Raw genomic sequence first — 19,356 nt, 5'->3', positions numbered from 1 at the left:
ATGAATCCCTTTAGTCTGCACTATCCATGAATCCCTTTAGTCTGCACTATCCATGAATCCTTTAGTCTGCACTATCCATGAATCCATTTAGTCTGCACTATCCATGAATCCCTTTAGTCTGCACTATCCATGAATCCATCATTTAGTCTGCACTATCCATGAATCCATTTAGTCTGCACTATCCATGAATCCATTTAGTCTGCACTATCCATGAATCCCTTTAGTCTGCACTATCCATGAATCCATTTAGTCTGCACTATCCATGAATCCATTTAGTCTGCACTATCCATGAATCCCTTTAGTCTGCACTATCCATGACTCCCTGGACGTTGCTTTGCATGACAGTGTCTGGAGAGAGACGTGCGAGTGGCTGAAGACACAGGCTCAGCTGCAGAAGTTTACATCTTCATATAAAACTTAAATACACATTTTAAGAGGGTTTTCTTTTTCTGCCGTTGCCGATAGTAATGTTAGGTTGTTAACCCATTCTGACCGGGCACCCATTTTGGTGTTAGCATCATGTTATGCTTTAGCTATTGAAAAATAGCAGATCTACAAGCTCGTATCGCGCCACCGAGTGGCGCGATACGAGCTTGTAGGTCTGCCATTTTTGAAAAATCATTTTTAGAATCTGATCTCGGGTCAGAATGGGTTAAACTTGTCCTCAATTTCCCTTTGTAATAGGATGTTTACCAGAGGCATACAGCCTCCATTGGGCCACTCGGGCACAGGCCCAGTCTCGCTTCTGAACAACGGAAGCAAAAAAAAACAAGGGGAACAAAATCACACCTGTGTGAACTGAGCGGTGCAACTATACATTTATTGTTATAGTTACTGTACTGTATTTTGCTCTGTACTGTATTCTGCCACCATACACATGCACGCATGCACGCGAGTGCGCACACGCACACAGCAATTGTGTAAATACACTTATCCATGTGTTCCATTATTGTTGTTGGGGGTTGGGTGGGTGGGGCTTATGGAAGTCATTGCGAACGCAGTGAGCCACTTACTATGACAGCAAGGGCTGAATGTCTGTGTGTCCCGCTGTTACACCACCCGCCCGCCACCAGAGGGCGCAGCTGTAGCACACACACACACACAGGGCGCAGCTGTAGCACACACACACACACACACACACACACACACACACACACACACAAGCTGCGTTCGCTTCCCGCGTTTGCGCGTCTTACTTGTGATCTCAGTATTTCTAAAGTCCTGGCTATATTCTGGCCCTCCCTGACACCAGCACTCTGAGGGAGACAGACAGGAGAGGTGGCATGGGGGAGGGATGGGTCGTATATTATGGCCCTGACACCAGCACTCTGAGAGAGACAGACAGACAGGAGAGGTGGCATGGGGGAGGGATGGGTCGTGCATGGCAAACGTCCACCCCCAGCATCCGGGGGCATTAATTAGTCCACAGTCGATTGTCCTTCATCATTCAGCGACCCTGCTGCCTCCGGCCTTTCCTGCTTTTACTGAGCAGCAGGGCAATCATCATTGACTGTTCACAGACCATCTGGAAACAGAAACAGAGCCAGTGGTGGAGACTAACTAAATGCATTTATTAAAGTACTGTACTGTAACCTTTATTTTATTTAGTGGATTATTTCCAATTGTCAATACTTTTACTTGTACTACAACTACATCTCAGAGGCAAATATTGTACTTTTACTCCACTACAATTATTTGAAAACTTTAGTTAGGCCTAGTAGTTACTTTGTAGATTTAGATTATTATTACAAAACATATATTACCCACGTCGGCCCTATATGCATTTTGACCATTTGAAAATAGCATACAAGCTGTCGCTGTGCGGCACATTGTGAGCTTGTTGATATGCTATTTTCTAAATATTTTATATATTTGAAAACCTGTGAAATGGGGCATTCTGCAATGAGTAATTTCTACGTTTGGTACTTTAAGTAGATTTTGATCCGAATACTTTTGTACTTTCAGTAGGTACATAAGTACATTTTGAATTTCTGCCATTTACTTATAGATATTTCTACATTAATACTTTTACTAAAAGGTGAGTACTTTTTCCACCACTGAACAGAACCACGTCTCGCTCACAACAGATTGGTTGGATTAACCGACAGCCTCTCCTTTCCTCCAATGAATGCATGTTACACTCAAACAAGACATTTTTTATTTAATGGAGGATATTAATTTATGTCCTAATCCAAAACACACATGAATAAGAAATTGTCATGTGACAATATTTTACTTTCATAGAGTGATGTCCCTGTTGGTTTACTGTAGGTTAATTCGGCTAATTGTGAAGTTGCTTCACTCAATTAGAGGCCAGTATGTTGCCAATGCCATTCTGTTCTGGACTTCTGGTGTTGAGCTACAATTGAGCCACTGACCTAGTCTGAGGAGAAGTATTTTCTTTTAATAAAAAGAATAAGCTATACACAATATACACAATGCCCTAAAAGAAAATAAGCTATACACAATGAGCTATATAAACATTGATGACTGAAATTATTTGACAAGTAATACATAAAAAATCACACTAGTGTGAAATATGGGGCGCTCTTATCGTCATACATCATCATCACATTCAGCAGCGCCGCTGCTGTTATCGGCCGTTGCGGCGTCTGAACCGGCAGTCGCCGAAAAGACTGACACTGCCGGCCCAGGCGGTGGTGGCGTAACCGTCTGGGCACCCGACTGGCAATCCAGTCTCAGTGTGCCGCGGGTTCGACTCCCGAGCCCGACACGGCCTTTACTGCATGTCATCCCCCCATCTCTCTCCCGTTTCCTGTCAGCCTACTGTCTGTCCCTTCAAAAAGAAAAACAATAAAAGGCGTAAGCTTGCCAGTTCGAACCCGGGCTCCCCCAGAGTTACTGTCGAAGTGTCCTTGAGCAAGACACTGAACCCCTAATTGCTCCCGATGTGCTGGTTGGTGCCTTGCATGGTTTCCGCTGCCATCGGTGTATGAATGTGTGTGTGAATGGGTGAATGTAATGCACAATCTCTGTAAAGCGCCTTGGATAAAGGTGCTATATAAATGCACCATTTACCATTTATCATTCAGTTCCTGAGGGATCCTCACGGCTCCCATAATAATAATTATGAAAATAAATATACAGTATATATACTTCATGTTCATAAAAACATGCCTTAGCGTAAACCCATGTTTCATACACTGTCACTCATGCACACACACACAAAAACACACACGTGCACATAGAAAATGTCCCCTCAGGGAGGGTCCTGTTTAGCTCAGAATTAACCCATTCTGACCGGGCACCCATTTTGGTGTTGGCATCATGTTATGCTTTAGCTATTGAAAAATAGCAGATCTACAAGCTCATATCGCGCCACCGAGTGGCGCGATACGAGCTTGTAGGTCTGCTATTTTTGAAAAAAATCGAAGAACGACTGACATTTTTAGAATCTGATCTCAGGTCAGAATGGGTTCATCAGGACCAGTGTGTGTCCGGCGGAAACCTCGTATGAATCTGATCTCAGGTCAGAATGGGTTAAGAGCACCTGCTGTGGGCATGTAAGGCCCATGTAAGGCCACGATGCCAACAGGGGAGACAGGGTTTCCATGGAGACCCTCCCTCTGTAACTCAGCATCACGTTGACTGAGCAGAGAGCAGAGCACCGCAGACCAATGCTGGAATATGTGCTGCTTCGTTACGTTCACTTTGCCTCAGTTTTATAGCTTCTGGGGGCGTGTGTGTGTGTGTGTGTGTGTGTGTGTGTGTGTGTGTGTGTGTGTGTGTGTGTGTGTGTGTGTGTGTGTGTGTGTGTGTGTGTGTGTGTGTGTGTGTGTGTGTGTGTGTGTGTGTGTGTGTGTGTGTGTGTGTGTGTGTGTGTGTGCGTGTGTGTGTGTGTGTGTGTGGCATCATTGAAGATGATATTAGAGGCTCGTTGTGACTTTGACCTTTACCCCGATGCCCTGCCGCTCATCATCTGGATGGAAAAGGAGGACTAAAGGGCGCCAGCTCTTCCCCCGTCTCCACGTGGCCCCGCCCCCTCTCTGCCGCAGGATCAATGGGCTGCTGGACATCATGGAACAGGGCGGAGCCCGGCTGATGGGCAGTCTGCTCGTTCAGCATCAGTGTTTTACTTTGGCAGTGACAGATTATGTTTCTGGTGTTTTTGTCGCTGTCTCTGGCTGTGGATCCTTATTGCGCCGTTCAGCCTGTCTGCACCAACGGTCTGACGTCATATTTGTGACTTTTACTGGTTGTCAAAGGATCATTTCTGGACCTATAATTACCTTGAAAGTCCCTTGTCTTTTTGGAGCTCGCTTTTGTTGTATTTCTTCTCTGTATCATTTAGCTTGACTCGTTTTGAGGGAGGGACCCCGAAAGTCATCATATTATTTAGGGCCTTTGATCTGGAGCATTGGTGTCCAGAGAGGAACGTCCAATTAAGTTAGGCCGACGTCTCCACGGAAACCCAGGCTCGGCAGAGCGGAGACCCAGGAGGGAAGTGACGGCGTCTAAAAGTCGGGAGCCCTGGATGAGCACTCGGAGAAGGGGGGCGGGGAAGAGGAGGCGCCGGCTGCAGAGATGACAGACTCGGGGGGACAGGAGGAGAGCCTGGGACCCACCACGGCCGCCGATGACGTGCATGGCACCGACCGCGGAGAAGTGGAGCGTCAGCCCAGCGTAGCGCAGAAAGGCCTGCCGAGGCAGCATACCCTCTCACACCGGGGCTCGGCGTTGGACGGCTTTGAGGACTTCACGGAGTTCGCCTTGGACTTCGACGACTACGACCTGCTGGAGTCCATCCACACTCAGCTGGAACCAGAGGAGGTCGAATGTAAGTAGCCACGCACTAGAGCACCAGAGGAGGTCGAATGTAAGTAGCCACGCACTAGAGCACCAGAGGAGGTCGAATGTAAGTAGCCACGCACTATAGCGACTCCTGCTGCTGGGCCGTGGTGCAGGGAGGCGATCTGGGGGACATACGTTACGCTCTCCTACTGAAACACAGGGGGGGGGATTGGCCTCTCCTACTGAAACACAGGGGGGATTGGCCTCTCCTACTGAAACACAGGGGGGATTGGCAATGGCTAAATTGGGATAAAAGGTGGTGACAACGGGGGGTGGGGGGGGGGGGGTACATTCATTTGAAATGGTGGGAATTCCTGTTGTTTTCAATTTTACTGTCTTGTGTTTCTGATTATATCACCAACATTGTATCAGTTATGCTCAGCTTTGTTTTTACCATGGGTAAAGTCCTCCATAAACAAAAAGGGCAAACACGCGTGTGGACATTGCACAAATTATGAATAACATACCTGTGTGCTTTCTACCAGCTCAGCGGGCTTTAGTGTAAACAATAAACATAGTCTCGAACTCTTAACACTAACAATGTTTGCTGTCACGCAGCATCCAGTCAGACACCACAGTGGGTGGATTGCTTTCCTCAAAGTAAGTGTCAGACAACTGAAGAACATTTCGTGCAAAAGAAGTAGTGTGTGTGTGTGTGTGTGTGTGTGTGTGTGTGTGTGTGTGTGTGTGTGTGTGTGTGTGTGTGTGTGTGTGTGTGCTACAGTACGTGTGCGTGCGTGCGTGCTACAGTACGTGTGAGTGGATGGATGGATATATAGATAGTATCACAACAAAGTTATATCATGGTTTATACGGTTACATATTGTACTTAAATGTTGACATTAAATAATAATCCCTTGGTGTTTCATTAGCGGGAGCGTGACAAAACACAGCTTGTAGTGATGAACACACCACACGTGGAAATGCTACGAAATGCTAAGGAAACCAAGGATTCGACCGTGATGTCAGTTCTATGCAACACGGAAGTAGCACGGATGCAGTAAGAACGGCATTATGCTCACGAAGCTGTTTTCACTGACGAATCCTTGGACATGTGACAGACTTAACTTGTCTCCACTGTTGAGAAGCACCCATCTGCGGTCTATTACCGCTGTTTCTGGTGACGCATGGTTATAGATGAGTTGCCTGAGCATATTTGTTATTGTTCCTGGCTTCTCAAGTTCTCATGTATCGGTAGTGCCGTCACCGGTCTGCGTAGAGGTGTTTGGGAACCTCACAAAAAACATGCAGTCTAGTCTTTACTGTATACTGCCTCCCCCTGGACAGCCGGGGAGCCTGGTGGAGGGGAACGGAACTGGTTGGAATAACATGTTCCTTCCACGTGCTACATCCAACCAGGGAAACTTACCCCTGTCAGGTGAAAGAAGCGGTATTTAAGCTAATAATGTTTGGTCCGATGTACTAACAGTCCGACACGCATTTGTCCGACACCTACCCTAACCCTAACCACATGCGGAAGGCACAGGTGAGTCTTAACCAGGGGGGCAGTCAGCCAGATATTTTGTGAAGCCTCATTTGAAATCGGTAGTTCATATAATGGCCTGTTGTGGCGCTGGACCGGACCCAAAAAGCCCCATAGCTCCATAGAGGCCCATGTATTTTGGCCCAACTTCACCTAGACTGTATTACCTTAATAAACATGGTCATGAATACTTTCTTCTTCCAGTCACTAGTTTAAAGTCTCATTTCTAATGTCATAATATTCTTTTTGGAAAATTATGGTCCCATTAATTAAAAAAATGACCATAAAGAAAAAAAAACATCGCGTATGTTCTGAGGGGCGTGGCTACCATTACAGTCTATGATCGGGATTCCCCTCCCACTCGAGTCAAAATAAAAACCAACGGAGAAGAAGGGGGGAAGTCCCGCCTCGTTGTCTGGGCAGCCAATGACCAGCTGGTATACAAAACGGAGCCAGCCAATGGCCAGCTGGTACCAAAGATGGCGACTTACATCAGGAATTAGCATATTATTACAGGCTTCATTTTACGTTCATGTTAGACCCGGGGAACGCTTTGTCCATATTTTTTACAGTCTATGGTCTTAACCTGTCACACATGTTGTTGGACCCCAAAAGACTCCATTGCTCTCCCTAGGTTGACAGAGGGAGTGTAGCGCCCAGGATTACATTAGACTGTCTGTCTGTTCAGAGAACCTTCACTGACTGTGCACAGGTGCATGATGTGAAGCTGAGTTTTTAGCAGCTATTATGTGATTTCGGGTGTAAATGGTAAATGGTGCATTTATATAGCGCCTTTATCCAAGGCGCTTTACAGAGATTGTGCATTACATTCACCCATTCACACACACATTCATACACCGATGGCAGCGGAAACCATGCAAGGCACCAACTAGCACATCGGGAGCAATTAGGGGTTCAGTGTCTTGCTCAAGGACACTTCGACAGTAACTCTGGGGGAGCCCGGGTTCGAACTGGCAACCTTACGGTTACCATCCAGGCACTCTCTACCCCTGAGCCACCGCCGCCCCTGGTGTGTGACTGTACAGTGACACTGTACAGTGACAGTACAGTACAGTAGAGTCTGTAACTCTGTCATTTGTCGACTGTTTAGGGCGTGGGGCGGCTCGGCAGAACTGGGCTGACACCCTGGGTTCGTTCCTGTGGGTCTGGATGTTCCGGGGACCCCCACACGGTAACTTTGTCATTTCGCGACCAGTACAGTACAGTACAGTACAGTACAGTAACTATGTGTGTACAATAAAACTATAGTTGCACCACTCAGTCCACACAGGTGTGATTTTAGGTTTTATAATCACAAATTGCACAGGGAAGATATGACAAACATACATTACTGACACATTTAAGATTAGCTATTTCTGCTATTTTTGGAAAATGTTTGATTGAAAATATATGAACATTTTCAATGTTGAACGATTATGCAAAAGTAATTGTGATTATCTCAAATAATTGCGATTTTTGTGATTATGTAATAATTGTGACAGGCCTATCTGCAGTATACCTTTACTCAAAGAATTTCAACAACCTTTTTACACCTGTAAACCAGGGTGAAATTGAGTTGAGTTGGAGATTATTTTTTTGATTTGTTTTTACTCCATGCACAATATGACACATTGTGGTAAATTATACTCACAGTGATTTGTCTTGGCTTTTAGATTGTGATTGATAGTAACAGTAATTAATTTAGTACGGGAAGTGGGCGGTGGCAATGATTGAGGGCTATGGATGAGTTGTGTGTTTTTAAGCTTTGATTGATTTGGAAAGTATACATGAAAATTGTCCTTGAAGAAAAGGTCAATACCCATTGACTACGGTAATTACATTGAGATGTTTTGCCAACATTTAGCGTGGTGATATAAAATTGGCATTCAAGATAGAGATAGAAATCTCTGTTTAGCGTAACGCAGTTCAGTTTGTGGTTGTGAACTACAACCACAACTGTATGTGTATAACCTTGTCAATCGATCATTAGGAGTTTACTCATTTCCATTGATTCTGTAGCAAACCAATCGCGTAATTAACGGCAATTGGTGCCTCGGCCATGGCCACGTGAAGCTGTGAGCTGTGTGCCGGGTATTGAGTTAATTGACTGACTGACTGCCCCCGCTGTTGCCTGTGTTCCCATTGATCCGCTGGCCTCCACCGGGGAACAGCCACAGCTAGAGCGGAAAGACATCTCATTGACATACTGGGGCTGTTTGGTCTGTTTTGCTCTGTCTGTACTTGGCTTTGAAATGGTGTTCATAATAGTAATAACTAGAAAAAGTGCCCTTCTGGGCACAGGTCTCCACCAGGATAGGAATGTAGGACATTGCAGCTTGCCTTCATCTGGTGGTTGGATAAAAGGGCAACAAATGTAAACTAGGGAGTTGGCATACAAAGTTATCCACAGATCCGTGCAGTTAGAGGTAAAAACACTTTTCGACCAGTTATAGCGCCACCTTGAGGCTGAGTTGAAATTGTTCATGTGGCATTTCTTCCTCGGCCTAGTGGGAATGTGCGTGCACAATTTCACGGAAATCACGCGATGTGTTCATGATTTGCAGCATGTTGTTTGAAACTGAGCACTCCTGTGAACTTTGGAAGCCAATCTTAACCAATCAGGATGGAGTCTGAGAAATCTGAAAGACCCGTTTCGTTGAATGGCTCTAGAGAGACTGTGTACCAATTTGCGCGATGTTTGGACAAAATCTGTAGGTGTACTGTGCAAAAACTTGTTTTGCACAAAGCGGCCTCCTGGTGGCGCTATAACAGGCCGTTCTGGAAAGTTTGGGGCAGAGGTTCATCGTTGGCATCCAGGGAGTGTGTGTGCAAAATTTGGCATCGACCGGGTTAACGGTGGCCGAGATTAGCTGCTCACGGACGGACACACGGACGGACACACGGACACACGGACGGACGGAGTGCAAAACATACTCTCCCCCCCATGCCTTCGGCCTGGTGGAGACAATAAAGAGCACTGGGAAGTGGCACCGGCAATTAGTTGAAGGTATGAAGATACAGCTCCTCTACCTCAATACTGAATACTATGTATTTATGTTCAAAGTAGTAAGTACATTTTATTTAGAGCACCTTTCACAGACATCGGAGTCACAAAGTGCTTTGCAACAAGAAAGCAAAACATGTCAACACTAATACAATATTAAAGCAAGGAGACAGAAAACAGAACAATCGGCACTGGTGAAAATCAAGAAATCAATACAGGACTATGTTACAAAGGCCTGTCTGAAAATGTGGGTCTTAAACGTATTTTTTTTTAAAGGCCACAGATTTCAGGTGGGAAGGTAGGCCATTCCATAGCCTGGGGGGGCTATGGAATGCTTAGTTAGCTAGAACAACCCAGCAGGGCTTGGGTAGTTGGGATGAGGATCTTCTGGGCACGTATGGTTGGAGCAGGTCACAAAGATATGGGGTTGCCGCCTGGCTATGGAGGGTCCTGTGTGTGATGCTTAGATAGCATTTCTGTTGGATTATATAGCATTTGATACAGACTTATAGCATGTTATGTAGACAGCACTGTAATTGTATTGTATGTAGTCATAGCACGCCATAGTACACATATATAGCATAGTAGTAAAGATGTATAGTTTATATGTATAGTGTATGTATAGTTTCACTATATAAATATTCCACTGTTACTTTCTTAGCTTACGCATGTTTCATGATAAATGCTTTTTTATGTGATGTATTCCCATGCTTTGCTCTTGCTTAAATGTAAGTCGCTCTGGATTAAGAGCGTCTGCTAAATGCCTAAATTGTAAATTGTAAATTGATGAAGATAATTTATTGGGAGCCAGTGCAAGGAAAGAGGAGAGGAATGACGTCAGTGCAAGGTTGCTGGGAGTTATGCCCTTGAACGGTGATGTAATAAACATAATATGTTTGTTTTCCGGGTCATCATGACCTGACAAAGATGTGACCGATACATTGAAATGTTGTCAAATTTTACCTGCACCATGTGAAATAAAAAAGGGCGCGGTGGAACTCCCTTTGGCTTAACCCATTCTGACCTGAGATCAGATTCTAAAAATGTCTTCTACATCCTGACAGTTTTCTGAAAAAGCTATGTTTCTATGTCAGTCGTTCTTCGACTTTTTCAAAAATAGCAGACCTACAAGCTCTTAGCGCGCCACTCGGTGGCGCGCTATGAGCTTGTAGGTCTGCTATTTTTCAATAGCTAAAGCACGACATGATGCTAACACCAAAATGGGTGCCCGCCCAAATAAGTGGTTATATTTTTTGTTGCACCATTATGTATTGAGCTTTCGGCAAACGGTGTGCGACACAACTCCTGTGCTTTCGCTTATTGTACCAGCCGGGTTGCACTGTGTGCTTCTCATGTGAATACACAGACAAACTCAAGGCAATCTACGACGCCTGCTTCAGCTGTGTCAAATCATTGCCCTGCATGTCATGTAGAAAAAGGTTGACAACATAATATACCACACATCAGAGGTCCATCAGAGGTCCAACATAATATACCACACATCAGAGGTCCATCAGAGGTCCATCAGAGGTCCATCAGAGGTCCATCAGAGGTCCAACATAATATACCACACATCAGAGGTCCCGTGGAACGAGCACAGTTTCACGGGCGTGCGCCCACTTGTCGCTCCGGCTGTCAGATTGTCCATGCCTCTGTACCTGAAAACTCGCCTCCCATTGTACTTACTGTACCCCCCCCCCTTTTGATTTACATCCTACTCCTCCTCCCAGCCAACACTCTCCACTGACAGGTGATTTACATCCTACTCCTCCTCCCAGCCAGCACTCCCCACTGACAGGTAGTTACCCCCCCCTTTAGATTTACATCAAAAGGGCATGTGAGCTCAAACCCACAATTCAACATTTAGGTTTTAGGATGTTGATATTAATTTTGTATTCATCCTTAGGACCCCAAATCACACCTTAGAAAGCATGAGTGTCTATTTCAAACAAAGTGTTTTTTGACTGGGGGGGGGTCATATTTTGACAGCAGGAATAGCCTGTCATAATTTGACCCCCCAGTAATAGTTAGTTGAGCTTATAGGACTAGATAGTACAATCCCTTAGATAATCAGAACTTGGCATGGAGTGGGGTAGGGAGGGGTAAAAGCTTCACATCAGGTGGGCACCCTCCTTCATAGGTGTTTCATGACACCTCCAAAGGGCTCAACGGCGACACCTGCTTTTACCCCTCCATGATGTATTAGGATGTTAATATTCATTCATCAGCCAACACTCTCCCCACTGACAGGTAGTTACCCCCCCCCCCATAGAGGACGTATAGAGCCTTAGTCCTACTCCCCCTCCCAGCCAACACTCCCCACTGACAGGTAGTTACCCCCCCCCCCCTTTAGATTTATATCAAAATGGCATGTGAGCTCAAACCCACAATTCAACATTTTGGTTTTAAGATGTTGATATTCATTTTGTATTCATCCCCACTGACAGGTACGGTATATATATATATATATATATATATATATATATATATATATATATATATATACAGCATATATACAGAGAAGATTAGAGGCTAGAGCATTGAGCAGGCGCAGTAGGCCTATAGTGTTTTAACCCATTCTGACCTGAGATCAGATTCATACGAGGTTTCCGCCGGACACACACTGGTCTGATGAACCCATTCTGACCTGAGATCAGATTCTAAAAATGTCAGTCGCTCTTCGATTTTTCAAAAATAGCAGACCTACAAGCTCGTATCACGCCACTCAGTGGCGCGATATGAGCTTGTAGATCTGCTATTTTTCAATAGCTAAAGCATAACATGATGCCAACACCAAAATGGGTGCCCGGTCAGAATGGGTTAAATGCGTAGTTCTTGCAATGCCAGATTTGACCACCAGGACACGTGTCCCGGACAGGCTTTACTTTTCAATTTTCTGTTTTCATGACGAACTTCCTCTTTGTATAATTCTTCAATTACACTAGTGTAATCAGCTATTATCATGCCTTATTAATAAAGACTGCAGTTCATCGTGTTCATCTTTATTAATACGTTATCAATGTAATCAAATAGGTCTGTGACTCCATTTATCCGCAGTGCCTGGCTTGCTTGAATATGTAGTTTACCCGGCCGTGGGCTACGTTTGAACTGTAATACTGTATTTAGTAGTGTATTAGTTGTAACTTAGAAGCCGTTTACAGGAGTGGTTCTCAAAGTGGGGTCTGGGAACCCCCAGGGGTCCTTGAGGGGGTTCCAGAGGGTCCCTAACCCTAACCCCCAGGGGTCCTTGAGGGGGTTCCAGAGGGTCCCTAACCCTAACCCCCAGGGGTCCTTGAGGGGGTTCCAGAGGGTCCCTAACCCTAACCCCCAGGGGTCCTTGAGGGGGTTCCAGAGGGTCCCCCGGCAAAGTGTTGGACCCGCATGAATCTGGAAACCTGAGAGTGTACAAATGACTGGTCCATTTGGTTCCAGGTCTGTGGTCCTATAATGTATATTGGACTGGTTTACAGTACACTTCATCTTCACTACTTGCATCGAGGCTTATAGTTCTAACCTATGCACAGCTGGTGTAATCGGCCCCAGGCCAGCAAATATCAATATTCCCATAAATCTTTATCTTTATCATGTCAAGCCCAAAAGACGTAACACAGATATGTTTTGACTGGCTGTTGTGTTATGACTTGTTGGAGAGTTGTGTCCCTCTGGCAAAACATTTGGACAGTGTTAAACTGGTGGTTTCTTCCCACATAATGCAGAAGTGATTTATGCCTGATTAATGGTTGCGCATCATGTCGTGCATCGAAAATATCTGATCTACAAGCTCACAACGCTTCGCATCACGTCACCGTGAGCTTGTGGATCGCTATTTCAGATGGTGTGACACCGGCACACAACTAAGTATGAATCAGGCTTTGGAGGCACATGTTCATGCGTGATACAGCCTATGATTTCTGTGGATACAGCATTATTGCATCATCGGTGGCAAACAAGGTTTAATGGGCTTCATAGAAAGCACATGTCTTGGACTGGGAGGCACATGTATTATTAGATTTTTGGGCTTTGTGTTACAAAAGTGAAATTAATCATGCTTCGCATCTGACTGAGGCCTCTGGAACACACACACACACACACACACACACACACACCTAGCCGTTCAGAAATCAGGACGCATGCAGGAACCTGCACAGAATTTGACATGCAGGCATTTCACCAGATTACTCAGATGGGTAATTCAGAAGCTTTCATTGCATTTTTTGACATCAGCCAATTACTTTACCCCTTTCTTTCTCCCAATTCAGTCATTGTGCCAATTAATTGGAGTGAGGCCATATGGAACGTCGACCATATATGGACTCTGGAGATGGCCATATATGGAGCTTTGATTATGGTGATGTGACGTGCCCATATTTTGGGTCTGTGCGGGACTCTGCTTCTTGTGACCAGTCTGTGACCTCAGTCACCTATGACATTATCTATGACTTATCTGTGCATATTTGGGCATGGCTTCAGGCAGATCTGAGCCCCTTCAACTTCCATTATGAAATTAAAGTTAAAAAAGTATAAAATATATGTGCATAAACCATTTGTGGAGGTACTACTGTGGCCTACTTGCAGTGCCCATAAGACGTTTGCCGCTGATCGGTGCAAGATTAGCTCCAGATACAGACAAACCCTCTTAAAGACTTCATGCTAAAACATATATACTTTACTGTACAAGCTTGTCGATCGTTTAATTTTGCCCCACGGCACCGCTGCGTACGATGAACTATAAATTGGGGCTTAAATGGGTAATTCCACTGTACACATGGATCCACAATAACAGGGATGTCAGCTCACGTTGTAATAGCCTTGCATGTTGGGTCTTCTGTAATAGATCTAATCTGAAGCACATGTGCGTTATCACTGACCCAAGAGGACAATCAGGAGTGTTGGCTCGGGCAGCGAATTGCTCTAGCAAAGTCTCCGAGCAGAGTACAGCCAAAGGCTTCCCTTTCCAGTTCAATACAAATGCATCCCTGAGAGAAATCCCAGACCTGTGAAAGTGCAGAGATGGAAAGCTACTGCTTTTACTCAGTATTGCTACTCTTTGCTTGTGACAGAATTCAGTATTAGTCATTTAATTGCATTGATTGAATGAATTGTATTAATTTAAACTGTGATCAGAACTGGAGAAAGTGGTTTATGGATTACTGTACATTAAGATGGAATGCACTTTAAAGTCTATTAATTATGAACTTTTGTCTTATAAATTTACATGGACCTGTATCAAAACTTCAACTCAAATGTCCAAGGACACGGGGACTTCTTGTTTTGGGTATTGTTTTCCTTCCCTTCACACTAAGGAGTTTCAAAATGTCTCCGCTGGGCGCCAGAGCACAGCTAGGTCAGAGACGCGTTCCAGCTCCAGTGCACAAGGATGGGAGGAACAACATGAAGTCTGACCTTATACTGTATGCAGACAGAGCAAATAGCCCCGTGGTACAGTATGATGCTCACCACAGTCAGCTGGAGCCAAGCAGAAGACGATGGATTCTAATTTGTGAACAGCAGCCTCCTATGTCAGCCTTCGTTTGTTCTTGTGTCACCTCTTGTCACCTCTTTTGTAAATGAATGCCCTTCTTCGAGTGTCACACAAATGTGTGAAGATGTGACATGTTGTGAGCTTTAATCTGCTATTTTGAGAATCTTTGAAAAGTCAAACTGATTAAGTGTGTCCGTGGGTTTTATATTGAGCCAATGAAATGTTTTAACTTAAGAGCTTGTGACCAAATAATACTACATTGGAACTGCTTCTTATTTTTCCATTTCCTAAAAAGCAACAGTTTCTGACATACAAGGTTTCTGACAATTTGCATTTGTTTTTTGCCAGAAAAAGGTCCTGAGGAAAAACCACCACCATCATGTAATTTTACTCAGTCTGGTTGTGGAAAAAATAATTCTTGGAAGTCAAATCTAATGTTGCAAATGTAATAAAATGTTCCATAGTTCGACAATAAATTTTACTCTATATGAGTATAACCATACGTTATAGTCATATTTGTTTATTTAACGTACAAGTCGTACATGTCATACTGTAGATTTTCTATGGCTTATGGAATGCATTTCTTTGACACAATAGCTTTTATGGGGCCTTATAAGCCCCATGAAACCAATGATGCATAATGCAAAAATATCCATATAATGAATTGCAAGATTCTCCCATGGCATTCTTGCAAAACTCTTCCACATGGGTGGACCTCCCAGGTCTCCACATGGGTGGACCTCCCAGGTCTCCCAATGTGTTGTCCTTATAAGACTGTGCCCATGTGCTCACTCTCTCAATTCACACAGAAAATCATAGCCAGGTCCTTCCTTTTACGGCAATACCTCGTCATTATACTAAATTCAATAAGATATGGTTTGCGGGCTGGAGAGCTTGCAAATTGAATTACGCCTTTTGAACTCGCAAAACGTCTGGTGGCGTAAACCGCCTCCCCCTCTAAATAATGACCCATGTCTGTATCCCATGGCGGACACACATTCTCGCTCACCCATGTAGCTTTCGGCCTGCTATTATCGGATGTTCATTTTATGTCAACTGGAAACTTAGACAGACATCTAAATCAGATTTAAGATGTCCCAAAGTAGCCTCAGAAATGATCTGTGAAAAATGTACGCTTCCCAATCTTCAAAGTACATCATGTTATTTTCAAAATAGCACCTGGAAGTGCTACTAAAGCCTCATGAATGTTTGCGGTCGTGCCTTCGGAATTTCAGCCAGTTGTGAGTCCAAATAATCAGAGAGACCATGTCTAAAACCTCACTTCATTGGGTCAGGGTTTTGTAATGAGTGCGTTTTGTACCACAACGTCACGAGACCTGAGCATCTGATGCTTTGCTGTCGGATGTGTAATAGACTCTTGCGGTTGTTCCGTTTAGGTCACCGGTTCGAGGACAACCCCGGGGTGAGGCGCCACCTGGTGAAGAAGTCGTCGCGATGCCAACTGACCCGGATGAACTCCACACCGCTGTCGAGCCTGAAGAAGAAGAAGAGGGCGGCGGATAAGAAAACTCACGAGGTTAGCAGTAACAACAAGAAGTCCTAGTGACTCACACGGGCCAAACTATGCTTTAGTTATACTTTTTTGTTTTATTGGGTTTTTTCAATTTTTTTAAATACAAGACATACAAGGAACATAGTGCACAAAACAAAACAGAACAAAACAAAACAAAAACAACATCCAAGACAAAACAAAACTGACAATAACACATACCCACCCACCCACCCACCCACCCGCTAGCCCTGAGGGGAGAATAGACTTATAGAGAAATGTACGATACTAAACAATACTTACAAAAAAAAAAAAAAAAAGATTGGGAAAGAAACTTGTAGGCAAGAGATGACCATATAATAGAAGCTAAGGAAGAGAGGGAAATTAATCAATTGCAGTTAAAGAATTAATATGTAAAAGAAAAGGGTCCCAGGTTCTAGAGAAGTTATTCAATGAGCCTCTAGTTGAGAATTTAATTTTTTCTAGGTGAATAAAGGATGCCAGGTCTTTTAGCCAGGATGTCGTGGCAGGGGGGTTAGGATCTTTCCAGTGAAGCAGAATGCGGCGCTTTAGTTATACTTGGTTGCATGCCGTGTCGCACACAAGTAGCTGATCTATTCATCACTCAGAATCAAGAATGAATTTGTGTTTTGAAACATGATTGAATGTATATCCAATATGTATATGATATATGTCCATGCCTGGTTTGTTGATAGGATGTAATGTTTTGAGGAAAAACCCACACACACTAAACAAGGCTTTTTTGGAAGATAGTAACTGCATTTTCTTAGATACAGCACTTAATTGAAGGAAGCACTTAAATGTCTTTAGGACAGTAACTTTGATGTAGTTAGTTTAGGCATAGATTTGATGTGGTTTAGGTTAGTAAAGGAGGTTGGCCATATCTTAGTGGTTAGAGATGCCTTCTAGTAATCAGAAGGCCTGCCAAAGTGTCCCTGAGCTGAGCAATTCCCTAACATTTCCCCTCTGAGTGATCATCATGACCATCTCAGCAGCTATCTGCTGGGTGAAGCACTGGATTCCCCCCCCACGGGATTAATAAAGGCCTACAGAAAAGTAACATTACATAGCATGACCTTTATCCGACTGAAAGCATGCTGTTTGTAATGCCTATCCTAATACATAAAAGTGAAGTGGCTCCTTCTCTTCTCTAGGTGTTTGTGGAGCTGAATGAGCTGATCGTGGAGAAGGACCATGAGATGCGTTGGAAGGAGAGGGCTCGTTGGATCAAGTTTGAAGAGGACGTGGACGAGGAAACCGAGCGCTGGGGGAAGCCTCACGTGGCCTCGCTGTCTTTCCGCAGCTTGTTGGAGCTCCGCCGCACCATCACGCACGGTAAGCTCACCATCACGCACGGTAAGCTCACCATCACGCACGGTAAGCTCACCATCACGCACGGTAAGCTCACCATCACGCACGGTAAGCTCACCATCACGCACGGTAAGCTCACTCCCAATCTTCTGCCGCAGTCTGAAAACCCACCTCTTCAGACTCCAGCATGGCCCGTACGTAGCACTTGCCCTAGCCTAGCCCCTTAGATTAAAGTTCTCAACGGGCCCAAAGATTATGGCCCGGCCCGACCCTACCCTAACTGGGTGGGCCCGAGGCTCGGCCCTACCCTAAAAATTGCCATAATGTTAAGCCCGAAGCCCGACAAAAGCCAGACAAAAAAAAAAGAGAGAAAAAAAAGCAGCACTAAATGGCAGCGCAGCGGCGCCGTGTTTCAGTGTGAAAGTGAGAACGGAGATCAACGGATTTATCGAAATAAAGGATGTATGTAACTCACGTTAGAAGAGGCTATTAATGTTCCATAACTTCCATTTCCAATCATTCTAATGGATTCCATACAGTGGTGGTGGTGACTGGTGAGTAAACATGAATAGCTGCTGCATCTCCCTCCCTTAGTTTCCTCTGAAGTGAAGTTGCTTTACGTGTAGCTATAAGTTATATATCACTGGATCGTTTGGTGCAGACGTTGATTAATAATTAGGTTTTATTCATCGCAGCCAGCTGGGTTAACGAGACTCTCGGTGCAACATGACGAAAACCTGACGCTTCTTCAGCTGTGATAATCCGATTGATTTTATAAAATATTTAAGCATATGGCAACTTGGCAAGTTAACTGGTGGTTAGTAGCTCGTTTGGTGCGCAAACCAGAGGGAAACCAGCGGTAGCAAGGCACGCAAGTCTCTCACCGTTCACTGTTCTCTAGTCTACTGCCTGCGCGCGGGGCAGGCTACAATGCTGCTCTGGCCTCGTACACACATGCTGGACTGACATGATCTGTTCTGTCTGTGTTTCATGGCCGCCTCATTCTCAATGCTTTTCCAATGGAAGTCACGTGGTTTGACATGTGTGTACGAGGCCTCCGAGTCTGAAATGCCAGTGCGATGCGACCCCGTCTCCAGTCCTCCTCCTGTCACAAGTGAATCGCCTAGCCAGCCCTCTTCATAATAAATGCATACACGTATACACAATCACATTACACAAATAACAGAATTGCTATTTTTATTATAACACTTAAAAAAAAAAAAAAAAAAAAAGAACAAAATTGCGGAAAATCACAGAGCCCGAGGCTCGGCCCGGCCCGACTAATTAGCATATTTTTTGGGCCCGGCCCGGCCCTAAAACGTCGGGTCGGGTCGGGCTTGGTCGGGCCTGGTCGGGTTCGGGCAGAGTTTGAGAACTTTACCTTAGATAGCATTTTATGTCGACTTAGATAGTATTTTAGACAGACTTATAGCTCGTTATGTAGACAGCACTAGAATTGCATTTCATGTAGTCATAGCACTTTATATAGTACACATGTATATTGTATAATACTGTATATAATATAGTATAGTATGTACAGTATAGCTGACATAGATACTCCACTATTACGTTCTTAGTTTATACAAGATTCATGATAACTACTTTTTATATATGTGATGTATGACATGCTTTTGTTTTTGCTTAAATGTAAGTCGCTCTGGATCAAGAGCGTCTGATAAATGCCTAAATTGTAAATTGTAAGCTTGCACGCAATCATGCATAACGTGTCATGC

The 19,356-nt window shown here is 44.4% G+C and overlaps 1 protein-coding gene across 3 annotated transcripts in view; it reads left to right on the top strand.

The window, feature by feature from the left end:
• Positions 1 to 19,356, top strand: part of slc4a3 (solute carrier family 4 member 3) — a 92,611-nt gene that overhangs the window by 27,001 nt on the left and 46,254 nt on the right. For all 3 annotated transcript variants that reach the window (XR_014569971.1, XM_083776911.1, XM_083776910.1), the window contains 2 exons: positions 16,179 to 16,318; positions 17,467 to 17,647. Coding sequence is in view for 2 of the 3 variants with exons in the window: in XM_083776911.1 (XP_083633037.1) it covers positions 16,179 to 16,318; positions 17,467 to 17,647 (321 nt within the window). In the remaining variant the exon portion in view is untranslated. The remainder of the gene's footprint in view (positions 1 to 16,178; positions 16,319 to 17,466; positions 17,648 to 19,356) is intronic.

This window comes from Protomyctophum parallelum (genome assembly GCF_964188405.1).
Source record: "Protomyctophum parallelum genome assembly, chromosome: 11".
NCBI lineage: Eukaryota > Metazoa > Chordata > Actinopteri > Myctophiformes > Myctophidae > Protomyctophum > Protomyctophum parallelum.
Note: the sequence above shows the minus strand (reverse complement) of the source record. Positions and strands in the feature narration are given on the sequence as shown.